The 18,706-nt window shown below is 33.8% G+C and overlaps 1 protein-coding gene across 1 annotated transcript in view; it reads left to right on the top strand.

Annotated features, from left to right (window-relative positions):
- The window catches only part of LOC150107469 (isocitrate dehydrogenase [NADP], mitochondrial-like), a 192,837-nt gene that overhangs the window by 106,673 nt on the left and 67,458 nt on the right, over positions 1-18,706 (top strand). The window contains exons 4-5 of the mRNA XM_090391891.1: positions 4,643-4,803; positions 8,313-8,459. Of these exons, the coding sequence (XP_090248017.1) occupies positions 4,643-4,803; positions 8,313-8,459 (308 nt within the window). The remainder of the gene's footprint in view (positions 1-4,642; positions 4,804-8,312; positions 8,460-18,706) is intronic.

Below are 18,706 nucleotides of genomic sequence, written 5' to 3' on the forward strand. Positions count from 1 at the left end.
CACAGCTATTTTGTCAGTCAAGTATGGCCTCAGGCGTAACAACAAGTGCTGTACAGGCTATCATTTACCAGCATCTACACTACTGAGTAATATTGGAACGATGGCCACATATAATAAAGCTGAAAACGTGAGTGAATTAAGCGCAGAAGACCACGTAGAAGATGTATTTAGCCACTTATATGCAAGTATCAACTTGAATAAAAGTAAGTAACTTAAAAGTATCAGCTACTACTTTGAAAATTTTAGCTTCAAATTTTTATTTTTAAAGCTCTCTTTAGCTCTTTTTTTAAGAGTTAGCTGTTTTTAGTAATTTTCATTTGGCAACACTAGTCGAGGGGCTGTACAACTTGTGGCTGTTCATCAACAATGTTGGCAAATCTACAATCAGTGACATAAAAAAAAAATATATATTAAAAAAAAAGACAGGATTTTAACTTATGTTTCAACCACAGAAGAAGGACCAAGCCTTGCTTGGTTCTTAAGAGACAAACTCTGAAAACAAGTGATTTTTCTTCACTCGATTCTGCTGTTTACACGTTTCTTCAAAAAAGAAGTCATCGTACTCCCATCTTCAGAGACATTTTAAAGCAGAAAGCTAAGCATTCCATTCACAAATTTACCTGGATTAGAAATTCAAAGCAAGTAATGGTTGACTAGAAAAATTTAAGAAACGCCATGGTATTTGGTATCTATCAATATCAGGGGAAAAACTGTCTAGTGACGTTTCTGTCGTAGAACCATTCCAAAAGCTACTTAAATATAAAGAGCAAACAGGCTTCATTCCGGCGATATAAACATTAATTAAATTAACATTCCAAAAGCTTTTTTACAAAAAATTCTTGAATTAAATTTAACCGATGATCAATATAATGTGAATGAAAGTGATCTTTGTTTGAGGTCGTTACCAGATAAAAACTCTACATCACAGAAATGAAGCCTCAGCACCCGGTCGAAAAATGTCCAAAGAGCATATCACGATCATGCCTTGTGCAAACGCCTCAGGAAAACATAAATTAAAGTTACTTATGACTGGAAAATCAAAAAACCCAAGACTTTTTAAGAACTGCTGCTTTTCGGAAGTCAACGTAAAGGAGGGATGAATATCGAACTTTTTTCAAACTGGTTTCACGATTTCATACCATCTGTTAAAACTTATTTAAAATCCTAGAATTTAGAACGGAAAGCACTTTTATTATTGGATAACTGTCCTGGACATCCTCCGGCAGATGAATTGATTAGTGAGGATGGAAATTTTACGGCTATGTTTTTGCCTCCAAACTGTACTCCATTGTTGAAACCAATGGATCAGAACATAATACAATCCATTAAATTAAAATATCGTAAAGACCTGCTTTTAAATGTAATTTCCGAAAATCGTGATGTTATCACATCAATAAAAAATATAAATTTGAAAGATGGCATTCTCAGTTGCTGCTGCTTGGGAAGCCTCGAACCTGAACAATTTGAGCATCATGGAGAAAACTGTAGCCTTCTAGAATTTACCAAGATAATTACGGTGATACACAAAAAGAGGAAATTTAAAATGTGCATAATTTGGTTAAAAATATAAATCCAGATGTTGAAATTTCACAAACAGATGTTACATAATGGATTACAGGTAGAACCGAAAGTGAATTCAAAATCAAATCAGATGCTGAAATTATAAATACGACGCTACAGAATGAATTAGCAGACGATGATGACAATGAAGAACTCGAAGGAAAAAAAGTAAAACATGAAGAGGCAGTTGACAGTTTTAATAGAATGATACACCATTCGACAAAATTTTATTGCTAATGCAGCTCCGAGAAGAAGCAATAGAAAAAAAGTTTTAAGAAGGATCTACATAGATTTTCTTTTGCTTCCAAGAAGCAAAAGAAAATCATGTCTTTTTTAGAAAGAAATAAAAAAAACTTTTTTTTGTGTGTTATTTTGTGAAATTTTTTTTGTGTTGTTTTCATGAAAGTAATTATTACGCAAATTAAGTTATGTATTGAACTATGCAATTTTATGAAATCAGAATCCTCAACAATACAGGTACATACAAACTAAATTTTTTACTAAAATAAACTTTTATACTGTATTATTTTTTAAGTTTTAGATTACAGTAGCTTTTTTTTTCAATCATTTACTTCATTTATTTACAGGATTAAATTGATGTACCATTAGAATCTGATTATTTTTGTCTTAAACGCTTGTTATTGTTGTCTCTTGGGGAAATTTCACTACTCCGAACGAGTACGGTTTTTATTAGTTCCAATTAGCGAGATACCACTGTATATGGACTGCTTAAAATCTTTGAAATTTTGATGGCCTGTTTTTATTGAGGTTAGATTGGCCAATGCTGATGTCTTCGGATCTCTGTAAACTCTTTTTTTCCAACTAGATTGTTGATGTAATAATCAGATAAATTTCCACTTGATTTTGCAGCGAATTCCCGATCATGATCAGATAAGCCCAAATTACTGTAATAAAATTAATGTGTATGTCCTTTCCTTATTAAAGTAGTAATTTCACTTTCATCTCTATATGGGAAGGTACATACAAACTAAATTTGTATGTACCTACGTTATACAAACGTAACTGTACCAAATACAGTTACGTTTGTATAATGTAACTGTATTTGGTACAGTTACATTATACACACAGGCTGTATATAATGAAAAGATGTTTTAGTTTTATGATAACCACATATAAAAGTATATTTTCTTAGCATTTTACCTAATTTTTTAGATGAATTTTTCTCATTAGAACCAGTTATAGACTTTGTTATAGTCACTATTATCATCAAATTCCTAACATGTACTGTTGAGTACTACATGAAAAACTTACATCATTACTAACTTCCTATCTACAATTTTCCTCAAAATCAATCTGTTATCTGTCAACACTCCAACATTATAAGATCTTATATTTCTGTCTTCTGAGGCACTTTTTATTTTATCAATCCACCCTATATCTTGGTCTTTTTCCTGGTAACCTGGCAGAGAACACTTGTTTTTCTAATCTTCCTCTCCCATTCTGTGTAAATGACCATACCACCTGAGATTAGCTCTGCTAACGCATTCCTGGATGCTGACAATGGCAAGTTCTTTCCTAATATCCTCGTTTTTAATATGATATTGCCTTTGATGCCATCTGTTCATGCCCCTAATTTTTCTCAGGACTCTCATATCTGTAGTCTCTAGTCTTTGATCAAGTGTTTTTTTTTTTTTTTTTTTTTAACCCACCTCTCAGATCCGTAAATTAAAATTGGTTTGAACACTGTCTTGTATACAGCTAATTTAGTGTTTTGAATAATTTCTCTCTTATTCCATATAAATTTATTCAAGTTGACTTCCTACCATATCTGCTTTGTTGATTATGTTGCCTATTTCCATATTTAATTTACCATCTTGATTAAAAATTGTGCTAAATAGTTGAAATGTTTTATTTGTTCCACAGGTTCTCCATTTTCAATGCTTCTGCTTATTTTCATTATCTTTGTCTTGTTATTGCTGACCTTCATACCATATCTATTATGACAGTTATTCAGTTTAGTCAGGGAATCTTGCAGACTTGTAGCGGATTTATTTACAAGTATACCATCATCTGCATAAAGTAAAGAGCTGAGATTAACATATCCAATTTTGATATCAGGTTTAATACCACTTTCCTTCATAATGTGATCCATATAGATATTGAATAACAGAGAGGATAATGTACATCCTTGATTATTATCAGATTTAACATCAGACCATCTTCCTGTACTTCCTTCAATTCTAACTACTGACTTATTAATTATTGCTCTATTATGAGAGCTTGGTCATAGTGTTGATAATACCAGTTTCTGTTTTGGATGTTGATGGATTCTGTATTGACCATTATGCATTAGTTTACAATAAATTTTAAGGAAAAAGTGGCCCAACAGAAGGCAATTAAATTGTATCTAAAAATGGGAGAATATTATTCTTCTCAATTTCTGTGGTGAATCATGTCAGGTTACATCAGAATTTGGTTTGAAAGAAAATTTAAAGACCTATAAGACTATCCTCTTTCAGCTTGCCACTTTAAAAATTATAGCTTTAAAATTTCAGGGATTTAGCTGACCCATATTTTCATACATAACCAGATTGCATTAATGATAATCAAACTTCATTTGGTTCTACTGACTGCTACCATAAGTTGCCTTGATGTGCTAAGTATCAACTTATGAAAAATTTGACTTCGTTAATAGTGCAACGTAGTACTAATAGATGAGACTGACCAAACATGCATCTTATTTAAGTGAATTTTTTATTTTCTGTTATCCATTAAGAGAGAAAATTTTTATATACCATAATTGCTACTATACACCAAATGCTTTTCTACATTCAACTCTCACTTACTAATAGTATAGTAGAAAAATTGCTTACAGTAGTGAACTGTTGAAAAGTCCTAGTCAAAATTGCTTTAGGAATACTTTGTGGTAGGAAGTTTTGCTGTGGTAAGAGCAGCTATAGCCACCACCATAAACAGTTTTCAACAATCAGTTGTGTATTTACAAAACTGCAGTAAAATTAGAAATCCATCAATTTCAGTAGACTTCCATCAGTGTTAAATATGATTTAAAAAAATGAAAATTCATTTTCATTTTTTCATTATGTTTCTTCAACTCCTTTAGAATTTAAACTGAAAAAAATGTGGCCTAGTCCAAATGGAACAATCAGAAATATCCTTGGTGGGACAGTTTTTAGGGAGCCAATAATATGCAAGAATATCCCTCGCTTAGTTCCAGGATGGACAAAACCTATTGTAATAGGAAGGCATGCTCATGGTGATCAGGTAAGATAAGTAGCAATTATCTATTATCTATGCAGTATGCTTCTCAAATTACCGAGGGCACAGTGCAATAAAACATGCATTATTATTTTTGTTTGTTATTGTTATTAGATAAAGCCTCTTTCCACTAAAAGACTTAGATCCATCTTTATGGTAATAACATGAATGCTACAAATTACCCAAATTCCTACATTATACCTTTACAGTGCATGGAACAATGTAACAGTTGAAGAGGAGCACATTTTTAATGCAAAATGAGATTTTTTTAAGTTTCAGAATAAATCACTTAAGATGAGCTGTTTATGCATTAGGAATCAGAAAAAAAAAGTGAAGCTATAAGAATCAGCATGAAGATAAACTTCTTAAAGAGGAGCCAGTTTCCAGTAGAGTAGTGTGTACATATTTCTAATGGGAAATTAGAGACATAACATATGTTATCATCTAGAGCAATGTTTCTCAAACTTTCAATATCTGCATACTCCTTTTAAAATTTTAGTAACACTGGCATACCCTCTCAAACAAAGGCGATTTTTAGAAGTTATAATAATATCTCACACAAACATGAATAAAATTATTTTTTAATATTTTTGCTAGAATAAATTACAAACGTGTAGAGCATTTTTTTTTACTATTAAATACATTTTTATTATATGAATCCAGTAATTCATAGTAGAAACAAAAATTATGAAATTTAAATATTCACTAATAAAAAAACGTTGAAAGAGACGAATAAAATTTAGTGGTGAGTTCCAACTGCATAGCTCAAATAATTTGAATTTAAACCTTTAATGCAAACAGTTCAATCCACACAGATGGAAACCAATCATGCCTTCTACCAGATGTAGTCGTAACAGAAGTCTTTCGGTACATGATGGGACATATTTTCTTTAAAACTTCCTTGAGATTTTAGTTATTGAAAAATTATTTATAGAATGGACCTGCACTTGTCTGCAACAAAAATATAAAAGTTAAAAAAAAATAAAAATAAAAAAAGTGGCAAAAATTTTTAAAAGAAATGCCAGGATTATGCATACCACACTTTAAGAAGCACTGACCTAGAAGCATAGAAACACTTTGGCATTGGGGCAGTTGCCATGCTTGTGGCAGGATATTTTACCATTTATTGAAATTGTCTCATTATAATAAGCACTTAGCTACAAATTCAAACGTGCAAAAAACTTAGCTAAGATGTTATTATCATATATATCATACTTCTTAAATTCATTCAGAGCCATTGTATCCACAATTAAATATAGTAAACCATTCCATTCAGGCACCACTCTCAAAACAAAAAAAAGTAGCTTCACAGCACACCTTTACTCAACTTTATTCATCCTTTTTTCTTTCCTCTTCATCTATTCTGTAAAACTTAGCAACTTATATGTTTCTATCATATCACTTCTCTTCTACTTATTAGCTAATTTTTATAACACACAGATCTTCATTCTCTCCTCAAAAGAAACATTCCAGATTCCATCTTAATCACCAGCTTCTCAAATTTTCTCCACTACTTCCAGGGATGTTAAGGCTACTGTGACAGCACTAACTATATGATTAAGTTTATATTATTATTATTATTATTCTCCTATCAACAGTTTTCATCCAAATTAGTCATTTACCATTGAGTCTCCAAGGTTTGATTTTTGTCTTCAGAGGATTTAATTTTTTTCTTCAGTAATATCCATATATATATATATATATATATATATTAGTCTATATCTCATTTCTGATAGCTGCTCAACTTGGATTCTTTTTAACACTTTCTTATGCACTTTTCTTTTCAGTGTGATATTCAGAGTATACAGGAAATACTCTTGCATCCCTTCTGAGGCAGCATCACTATAAACAGTAACATGGTAAATGAGACTTTTCTTATTTTTCGTGTCTTCTCTTCATATGAATTTGGGCACACCTCTTTACATTGGAAAATGGTGATAATAATGACCAGTCTAAGTCCTGAACATAAATCCAGCAAGTAATGATTATTATTAACTTTATTCTTTTCTCCAAATTTTCTCAAAAAAATTTCTGTACATCTGGTAATCATTTCCTGTCTAGGTCTTCAACTTGGACCAACTTTTTCTTTGTGTTAGCACCTTCGCTAATGACTCAAAAAAATTCCTTCACTTCATCCTTAGTAAAACCTTCTGTGGAGCCATAGGCACAAATAATTCTCATTGTCCAATTTCTCATTTTGATATTTGTTTACATCACTCCTTGATATTGCATGTCATTCATGACATTTCTTCCTTTCTCTGATCATTATTGCCTGAATATAACATCTTGTAATGGTTATTTAGAAGAATTCACCTGTTTTATCTGCTTTGCTTCAGTGAGGCCAGTTCTATCAACCTACTTTTCTAGTTTCAAGGAATTCACGATAAGGACAGTGCTTATCGTGAATTCTCTGGCGATTTGGAGTTTATTCCCATTGCTGACTTTTTATGTTTCACTCTATAACAGCAGATGCCTTGTTTAATTGGGTGACTTCAGAGGCAGCATGAAATTTCATCATTTTGTATTTTGGGTTAATCCAGTAAAAATAGTTTATTTAGCTAAATCCCAAGTTGTCAGCCCCCTTCTCATTCATTCATTATCCAGGTAAATACCTACTAACAGGGTGCACCATAAGAAGATGGTTCTTCCCTTTTTTTAAAAAAAAAAAAGCTATGTGGAGATCTTCCAGTTATCTAACTTTGAACCCTTTACTGAAGGTAGGCATTTAAATTGAAAATATGCAATAGAATAAGTGAACATTGTATGGTAGGGGAGTCATATGAATAAATTTATATGATATAAAAGAAAAATTAACCAAAAGATTAAACTAACAATATACAAGACAGTTGTCAAACTAGATTTAACTTATGCTTTTGAGAGTTGTGTTAAAAATAAAGTGAGGTTAGAAATGAGGGTTCTGAGAAAAATTATGGAAGTGAACAGATGTCATTAAGATAGTCGAAATTAATTTGAGCATGGTCATTTAAACAGAATGGGAGAGCAAATATCAGAAAAACAAATGTTCAATGCTTAAATTTTCTTGGAAATGGCAGGAAAAAGAACCTTAGAGTAATACCAAGACCCCTATGTGAGTTGATGTTATGAATAGTGGCTTAGAAGACTGAGTGTTAGATTTGGCATTGTTGAAGATCTCACAAATATAACGTAATTTGGAAAATAATTTCAATAGGAAGCTAGTAATGATGCACTCTTAATCATGTCATACTTAGTTTTGTACATCCCATTGATGATACATCAGAAGTTTGACAGTAAGATTAGTTTCAGTGTTACCTCCAGTTTTCTATTTCTATTTTAAGTTTTTTTTTTACCTGTGATAACATGTAATAAAGCTAAAACTAGAAACTCTTGCATGCATGATTCTTGTTAGCTTGGTTATCCAGCAAACTTCACTTCTTTTTATCTCATAACATTTCATAAAACAAGTTATTGCATATATGAGCAGTGTAAACAATGTTTCATAAATAATGAGCAATATGTTTTGTATTTCTCTTTAGTACAAAGCAACAGATATGGTAATTAGTAGGCCAGGAAAAGTGGAGATACTTTTCACACCTGCTGATGGAAGTGCATCTGAAACAACTGAAGTATTTGACTTTAAAAATACAGGTGGAGTGACAATGGGAATGTATAATACTGATGAAGTAAGCAAATTTTTCTCTAGAGATTAAAGTTTCACTTTTTCCTTCCTTGAGTATGCATACAACTATAAACATTGTTTTATATTCACAATATTCATGATCCAGAATTAAAGTGGATTGAATTACCCTTCAAGTAGTGTGTGTTCTTTGAGTGGTGACTGTTTAGGTATGTGCATTAATTTTTTTGCTATTTTCAAAAAGTTTCAGTACCCTTAGCCAGTTCTCTTTATAAGAGGAACGATAGCTTTCCATGTTCATAGCAAACACTGGTAAGTACAGTGTACTCTAGATTACTCAGTTTTTGAATTATCATGCATGATTTTTTCTTTAATTTATCCTATATATGCCAAGATAAGTTAATTTTAGAAGTATTATATTATAAAGAGAAAAACGCAATTTTCAGATGTTGCTGGTTTTTAAAATACAAGGCATGTTTAAAAAAAGACCCAACTTCTGCTATAAAGATTTTATTGCTCATTTTACAACATTTTAAGCACTGTCCCCTCTAATGATGATGACAACATTTCTTTCATTGTTGGAATGCACTTTCTGTGATGGAACACCATTCTCTTATCGCATTTTTCTGAATCTCCTGTATGGTTGGGAAACGATATCCTTTCAAAATGGTTTTAAGTTTGGGATATAGGAAAAAGTATGTTGGGGCTAAGTCTGAAGAATAGGGTGGATGGGGCACTAAGGATGTCTGGTGTTTTGCTATATAACTGCAGATTGAGGAGTGACAAAATTTGATAGCAAGGTATCCCTTGCTTAACGCGGATTTGGTTATCGCGGCAATCCCTTGATATATGTGCCTTTAAATTTACCACGCAAAATCATGCTCACGCCACGAGGCTGCTAGCCTCATGGTCATCCAAATTCTCTTATTGATCTGTGTGAGAATGTGAAAGTTTTATTTTTCCCACCAAATACGACATCGTTGCTACAACCCATGGACATGGGCGTCATTGCAAGCCTATTTTCCTAAAAAGACATTCTCAAAGGCAGGAGAAACAACAATGGGAGAAAATGTGATTGCGCTCCACGAATTTTGGAAAAAAATTAACATTAAACACGCAATTGAGAACATTTGTGATTTGTGGGAGCAAGTGTCTTCTAGTTGCATGAAAGCTGTTTGGAAAAACCTTCTGCCAGAATGCGCTAATGACTTAGGTTGTTTTCAAAATCCTGTGAACAATGTGGTCAAAGAAATCATTGCAATTGGTGATGACCTCGGTTTTGATGGTGTTGATGCAGAAGATATTAAAGTATTATTGGATTCAAATTCAAAAGATTTCAGTGACATCGATCTTGAAATTGAACAACGCACATATGAAGACAACGAACAAATGGAATGTGAAGATGAGGTTCCAAAGGAAATAACAGTCAAAGAACTGGATGGAATATTTCGCAGTTTAGAATTCCCTAAGCAGCAAGTAATGGATATGGATCCAGATGTTAATCGAAGAATGCTTGTTTGCCGAGGTCTGGAGAGTCATTTTGCTTGTTATCGTAGAATTTATGCGATAAGAAAAAAACTAAAACTGTTCAAAACGACTCTTTATAACTTCTTTTGATTAAAAAAAATTGCAGCAACTAATGTAGGTACAAGTATTTATTAAACATTTACTTTGCATTCATTTTTTATCTTTCCTAAAAGAGTACCATATAAAACGAACTATTAGTATAGTAATCGATCAGGGACGAATTGTACTTTTTACCATTGATTATTAGATTTGATGAACGTGATTTTGATATACGTGGTGACATCAAGGGATACCTGTACTGAATAACCTTGAATTCAACTTTGGAATATACTAAAGCTTTCCCTATTTTTTTTTTTTTTTTAATTATTTTATTTGTTTATTTTTTTATTTTGATGTCTCTTCTCTGCTTAATCAAAAGAATACAGTATAAATTTCAGTTTATCTGTGTTTTTCAATTATCTATGCATCCCCTTCTCTCTCTCTCCATAAGCAGCAATAATTAAGATTGCACTGTATTGATAATGGTTTGAATTGTGGTCAGCCAAGACTATAAAAGGCCAGTATGTGTTCATTGACCATTTTATTGTTTTGCAGAAGGAAAACTTTCCCACCTCGTTAGGAGATTTGCTTTTGACTATAATAGCCCATTTGTGAAACTCCACTTCATAGATGACTATGGAGTGCAGAGTTTCACAAATGGACAAATAATAATAATGAGTTCCTATAATAGGAATTCATTATTGTTTGGTGGTCCCTCCAGTAATGAGTCCTAGTACTTTGTAAAGATGCCCAATTAATATAACGATAATTTTGTATACAGTCAAAACAAATAAATCAAGATGGAACTAAATAGCCTTAAAATAATGATAAATTCCTAGAATATGAATTCACCAGCACCCTCAGAGCACAAAAATGCTTCTTGCGAAACAGAAGTCACTACATTGAAGTAATTGTGAAAATAAATCAAAATGAGCAGACAAAAAGCACTAATGACCTGTTATTTGTTATCCTCAAGAGCTGGATTTAAGGCAATCTACAGCCAATTTGCTGAACATGATCTTAAATTGACAATCTCCAAATTTTGGTTGCATTACTGACCATTCATGTGACTCAAGGAGTGTTTGATTGCTGTTGCTTACTCCAGAAATGGTCTGGCATGTAATGGTTTATCTGTAGTATTTAATTTTGTGTGAAAGTACCCAGCACATAGTCTACTAGTCCTTGCTTGCAATAATGATTGGTGTATGTATATCTTATAGGACTCAAGGCAGATATTAACAGTTCTTCCTGTATGTGTCAAAAAATGAAAATATTTGTCTACACATCTAACTGATAAATTATTTTTGGGATACATATAAATGATGTATTATTGGATTTTTTTTTTTTTTAAATCTAATAATTAAAAACATTTTAGTGTCAGATCCTTCAAAAGGAAATCGGCCTCCTCCTCCTAGTCCAGTTCTTAAGAAGTGTTTTTTGTTAATAATTATATAAAACCCAAGCAGCAGTGTATGGATAGAATTTTAACTACCAGTTGTCACATTCTGTTGTCAGTAATTATATATATACATTACCTTATATATATATATATATTTATTTACTTATTTACGAGGGTGGTCTGAAAAGTTCTCTGCCTAACAATGAGAAAACGAATTTATAATTTCAAAATTATTTTTATTTTTCAACATAATCTCCCTTAAGAATAATACATTTATTCCAGCGATGCTCCTGCGCAATTATCCCGTCCCTGTAGTGGTTCTCAGTAAGATCTGCAAAACACCCCTCTACAGCTGCAATCTTCTCTTGATTTGAATAAAAACGTTGACCAGCGAGGAAGAGTTTTAGTTTTGGGATGAGATGGAAGTCAGAGGGAGCCAAATCTGGGGAATAGGATGGATGTTCTAACAATTCATAGTGCAGATCCCTTAATTTTCCCATTGCAAAACTGTTTTTGCAGTGGGAAAAATCATCTTTCATCAGGACAGTGTACCTGCCCACACCTTTGTGGGCAGGTGCACTGTCCTAATGAAAGATGTTTTTTTCTTCTGCAAACCGGGTCTTTTCTCACGAATTTTTCCATCTAGTCTGGTTAAAAGATCGGAATAATATTCCTTGGTTATTGTTTTACCCTTTTCAAGATAATTACTAAACAAAATGCCTTGAGCATCCCAGAACACCGATTCCATGACCTTTCCTGCTGATGGAATCAACTTTGTCTTCTTTGGTGCTGAACAACTGGCTTCTGTCCACTAATTTGACTGCTGTTTGGATTCTGGTGTGTAACGGTGAATCGAAATCTCACCCATAGTAATAAATTGACTCACAAAATCAGTTTTGTTCTTGTGAAAACCTCCAGACACTGTTCAGAGATTTTCGTGTAAGTGTGGTTTTGATCTGCTGTGAGCAAGCACTGCACCCATCTTGTGCAAAGCTTTTTCATTTGCAATTCTTCATGCAAAATATATCCTACATGTTTTTTTGGAATGCCTAGTCTCAGCAGTTTCACACACTTTGACTCGCCGATCATCAAATACCATATTGTGCACTTGAGCAATGATTTCTGGTGCTGTTACACTTTTTGGATGCCCTTCACATGGATCATCTTCAAGGCTGGCACGGCCATGTTTAAACTCGGCAGCCCATTTCTTAATTGTCGAAAATGAAGGAGAAGAGTGCCCATAAATTTTTATGAACTTCGAATGAATTTCTTTTGGCATTAAACTTTCTTTTACAAAGAATTTTATAACCGCACGATACTCAAGTTTATCTATTTCAAGGGATTCAGACAACACTTTTTCTTCCGACAGCTGTATCAAACAAACTACCTGATAGAATGACTTACAATTTCACATGGATGCTTATGACAGATGTACCAACTTAGAAAAAAAAAAAAAATCTTGCCTATTGTGTTGCCATCTATAGTCGAGGCCAAGGACTTTTCAGACCACCCTCGTATATGTGTATGTATATATATATATATAAGGTATTGTTAAGTTTATTAATGGTGATATAAATAAACCGAAGACAAGGTAATACAGCATCTATTAGAAATGGGAGTGTGATTAGATAATATGAAATAAAATTACGAAAAGAAAAAGTCAGATGTTAATGAAAGTTTGTTTCATTTTCATTTGTTTAATGAAAATCATCATGATCTTCTAGTATTTCTTACAGTGCTATATAGAGCTTAATATTGTGAATAAGAGAGGTGAAAAAAAGAATGCATTTTATTAAACTGCAATTTAAACTAGTTGGAGATATCAGCTCCATGGCCAAATTGCTCATTTATTGAATGCAGATGCAATTTTTGACATAAATCTTTATGCAAAGGGCTGTGGTGCATATTGACAGGTGTGAAAGAGGTTCACCATGCTTTAAATGGGAAGGTAGTGCTTTCTGATGTTTGCATCAAGTGGCTATTCAGAAATCCGACTTTAAGAATTCATTTCATTTGTGGTTGATGTGGTAATGCCACTGAAAAGAAACTGGAAATATTGTAAAGTTTTAAAACCTGAAGAAAGAAACTTTCAGTTTTTTCTTCAGGTTTTAAAACTAACAGATGATTTCAACTTTTATTGGAATTAAATAACGTAATCTTTATGCTGCTTTAAATTATGGTAAGAGGAAGCTGTTAACTAATCTGGTGGCAGCTCTTACCACATTGGTAAAATACACAAGTATTTAGTTGTGATTCCCAAGTGAGAAGGCTCAACCAAACCTTTATTGGAAGTTTTGCAGTATAATTCACAACACCAAAGGAATAAAATAAATATGATATTATATTTATTTTGTTCCTTCTGTTATTGTATTATAGTGCAAAACCTCAAGTGGAATAATTTGTCAACACTTAGGCTTATCTATCAGTTTGAGTATTTCCCATGTAGAATCGAAAGGAATAACAAACCTTTATATTACTTAATATTACTTGCTTTAATACTTTATATTACTTAAGTTATGATAAGATGAAGTTGTGCATCAAATTCTATAGTTCTAGCTCCCAATTTTTATATGAAATACTATTAATATTTAGTACTTTTATGTCACCATCATTTGCTTTTTTTTCCAAACTTTGTCATATAAATTTTTTTTATTCATTTTTATTTTTCTCCCTACCTTCTCCTGATGAAATGTACTATAAAGATGCATAAAACTAGTTGAGATCTAAATAAAACTGTTCTATTAACCATCTCCATGTGGAATTAATACTAGATTTAAAACAGTAATATGTTCCCTATACACAAAAGACTGAGAAGCCAGATTTGAACTCACAGTGACTTAACCTCCCCACCGGCCAATGTGGACAAAATAGTGACAATAAATTGCACTTCTTATCCATGTTATTCAATGGGTTTTACACCTTCGTATCCAGATTTATCTCGACGTCTATAGACATCTTGGCCAGTTGGGGGTTAATATTACATAAAGTAAACAAATCGAAAAGTTTCACCTCTAGCAAAAAATACTTATCAATATTTTGATCAATCACAGCTAAATATATGTGTATTTTACCAACATGGTAATAGCTAGCACCAGATTTGTTAACAATTTTCTCTATGAATCATGTCTTATTAAAGACATGGTTCCTAAGATTACACCACAAGTTTTAACTCCAAGCAACCATCAGAAATCTACCATAGAACAGTCCTACTCAGAGAGCATATAGTAGGTTTCAGTTATTCCAAACTAATGGACAAAATTATTGTTGTTATTATTACAGGCAACTCCAAGGATTCCTTAGACTCATTGAGGGAGGCCCTGAACATCATGTGAAGAACAACTACTCAACATCCACACAGTATCTATCATACTTTGCCTTGAACTCATTCACAGTCATGGCACCCACAACAGACTCTGGCAGCTTATTCCACTCATTCACCACTCTCCAAGTAAAAAACCTAGCTCTAACACCCCTGCTAACCACATTCTTGCCAGCTTCCATGTACGGCCCCTAGTCCTCCCACCACCAGTCCTATTCTCAAAAATATCTTCTGGATTAATCTTATAGAAACCCTTCAGTAAATTGAATGTCTCAATCATATCACCCCTTTTCTGCTTATCAACCAATTTCTTCAGCCCACAAATCTTCAACCTGTTCTCATAAGGTTCATTCCATAGACCTGCTATCATCTTGGTCACTCGTCTCTGGATCCTCTCCACCTCCTCCCCATCAAGAAGAAACCCTGGTGCCCAAATCTGGGCACAGTAGTCTAGATGGGGTCTTATCAAGGCTTGATACAGAGGAACAATAACTTGCTTGTCTCTGCTCGTCAAAATATTCTTCAGTAACTAAGTGATTTGATGAACAGATTTAGCCACTTTTGCAATGTGCCCCCTAAACTTCAACTCCCTATCCACCAACACTCCTAAATCCCTGGCCTCGTCAATCTCCTGGAGTACAGTTCCACCAATGTGATATACTGCTGCTAATCTTTTCACCTCAAAATGCATAACCTTACACTGCCACATTAAATTGATGTCCATTCCCTCTTAGCCCAGTCCTCCAATCTATCCAAATCATCCTGCAAAATTTTGACATCATGTGCATTCACTATTACTCTACCCAACTTTGCATCATTAGCAAACAAATGAACAGTTTCTCTCAGATCTTTTCCTATATCGTTAATGAACAGATTAAATAGTAGTGGTCCAAGAACAGAACCCTGTGGCACACCACTAGTCACAGGTCATCTTTTGGACTCTACCCCTGAATAAACTACTCTCTGATATCTCTCCATCAACCAACCACCCTCCTATCCATCTCACCAATCCTATATCCATCCCCATATGCTGCAGTTTACTGATTAGAATTCCATGTGGTATCCTGTCAAAGGGCTTAGCAAGGTCCAGCAGTATCACTGTAAACCCATTACCCTTATCCAGTTCAGCCATCACTGTGTTATAAAACGTGAGCAAGTTACTGAGGCATGATCTACCCTTCACAAAACCATGCTGTCTCCCCATACAGTATCCCATTTTCATCTATCAATTCCTGTATTTTTCTCTTGACTACTTTCTCCAAAACCTTGACAATGACTCCTGATATGCTGATCGGTCGGTAATTTGCAACAGTAGTCTTGGAACTTCCTTTATGCAGTGGAACTATTTTCCCCCTCTTTCCACCTCCTCGTGACTAACCCAGACCCGAGACTCAAATTAAACAAAATACTGCTAAAGAATCGTCAGTGTCCTGACGATTCTTTAGCAGTTTCACGTAAGACCTGAGCTGGTATACCATCCAGTCCCACAGATGTATTCACATTAAGGTTTTGTAATATACTATTCACCTCCATTTCATTCACCACAATTCCCATATAAGCTATTGGTTCCTTCATTCCTGCAATATCACCACCTGGATGATATACTCTTGCAAAGTGCTTGCTCAGTAATTCCACTATATCAACTGATTCAGTTACCTCCCTACCATCGGCGTTCCTTAAAATCATTCTGCTGTATACATTTTTTCCTTTTACTTGCAGCATATTGAAAAACTCTTTGGAATTCTCTTTAGCTTGTGTAGCTAATTGCCTTTCATAATCCGCTTTTGCTTTTCTTACCACACTCATTACCCTTCTGGACTGTGCTTTATACTGTTCATGTGCCTGCAGGTAACCTTTCTCCTTAAATTCCCTCCACAGTTGTTTCTTTTTTTCAGCTCAAGTTTAATGGTATCAATTATCTTAATCCTTTTCTACTGCTTTAACTTTCTCTATTCTTTACCATTATTTTACCTTTCTTTACATTACACTGTATTCACCTTTATCTAGGTTACTATAGGTTATCTAATAACCAATACCTTGAGAACCTTGGAAAATTTATTTGTTAGACTGCACCACCAAGATTCCATTTTATGGGTATTAAATATACTTTTAGATTACCTGCAGTATATCTCTAATTCAATCTCAGGCTTTACCTGTCGGTCGTGGCTACTCTTTTTTAACTTTGCACACAGGTTCACTTTTTTTTTTTTTTTTTGAGAAACAGTGCATTGGAATAAGGATCGATGAATACACCTTCTTTAGCAAATTAAACACATTTATTTAAACTAGGATACATTAATACAGTTTCTTAATTGAACTGGAACTAGAGAAAATTAAAAGCTAAGAATTATATCTCATGCAATATATTTACACATTAAAATACACAGCGATACTATCAAATGCCAATCTGTAACCTTGTTCATTCTGCTGCTAAGTATTATAATCTCATCTAATATACACACAAAAAAATGCACAGCAATACTATCATTTACCAATCTATAATCTTATTCATTCTGCTGTTAAGAATCGAAATCTCATACATAGTACATACATAATGAAGATGCAGCAATACTATCAAATGCCAATTTGTAACCTCACTCATTCTGCTGCTAAGTATTATAATCTCATCTAATATACACATTAAAATGCATAGCAATACTATCATTTACCAATCTATAATGTTATTCATTTTGCTGTTAAGAATTAAGATCTCATACATGGTACATAGATAATGAACATGAAGCAATACTATCTTATTCCCATCTATGATTTCATTCATTCTGCTGCAAAGAATTATCTCATATCTAATTTATATCAGCTGCCCTTTAGCCTCTCAGTCCAGGACAAATTATTACAATTTATCTTTTATATATATGTACTTTAAACAACAAGTATGCTATATCTAATTCAATACCAGCATTTTTTTTTAACCTCATAGTCCGGAACATACAAACATAAATTAACTTTATCAACATCCGGCCAAAAGTAAATACTTCAAGGAAGTAATCACTGTTCTTCTCATGATAGTTATCTGAACCGGCTCTTTCGTCTCTTATCTGGTTCTGCAGGCTTCTTTTCTATCTCGGTCTCATCATTCATGCTGGTTTCCTTTCCTCTGGTTCCATCGCATTATAGAAGATTTTCGGGGGATCGGATCATGTCATACCGATACTGCTTTTCCATCTTGGGTCATTTACGCTCATGCGGGCTTCTTTCTTTTAGTGCTGTCGCACTTCCAAGAATTCCCGGGCTTGACGCATATTACGGTGGACTTCATAGACGATTCCTTACTTTTCTTCGGACATTGAATGGACCCGTGATGATGGATTCCAGGACACTACAAGAGGAGACTGCATTTTTGTGTACCAGCATACAGCCGCTGCACCGTTGCATACTCTTTCGTCTGCTACATCTTGGATCTCTAGCCTCTGGATACCTGGATAAAAAATCCCCCACTGGATACTTCTGGGTCCTGTCTTATACTCCCTGTTGCAGTCCCTGGAATAAGGGTTGAGAACCCCTAGCATTCCCACACACAGAGGTGGGGGGTGTGACCTTCGAATTGTTGTTTACCTTTCTTCCCCCCAGAACATGCAAAAACAATACGTGGGAGAGCCTTTAGTTGTTCGCCACCTGTTGTTTCACTGTCCTTGGGACACACATTAAGTAGTTAAGCTTTGAACAGTTGAAGGCACTTTACAATTTAACTACTGTTAATATAAACCTTATATACAAAACAAAAATTCCACAATCAGTGTAAAAATCACAATTTCTTTCTATATACAATGTTTGTGACCTCTTGTAAAATTCAATGTAAATTTAAGGAAAAAATTCCCATTCCCAAATTTTACACCGCTTCCCATGCACTCTCAACCTTCAGCCCTTGCAGTTTTACATGCCATGGCACTGAGCCAGGCAATCTCCTAAGCTTGTCATACTTACCAGCCCCGTAATTCCATGTGTACCCTGTCTTAATTGAAAATTCCATGCATTTAGTCACCTCCCAGGT

The sequence above is a fragment of the Typopeltis vanoorti genome, chromosome 4 (assembly GCF_054136105.1).
Source record: "Typopeltis vanoorti isolate ZY-2024b chromosome 4, IOZ_Tvanoo_1.0, whole genome shotgun sequence".
Lineage (NCBI taxonomy): Eukaryota > Metazoa > Arthropoda > Arachnida > Uropygi > Thelyphonidae > Typopeltis > Typopeltis vanoorti.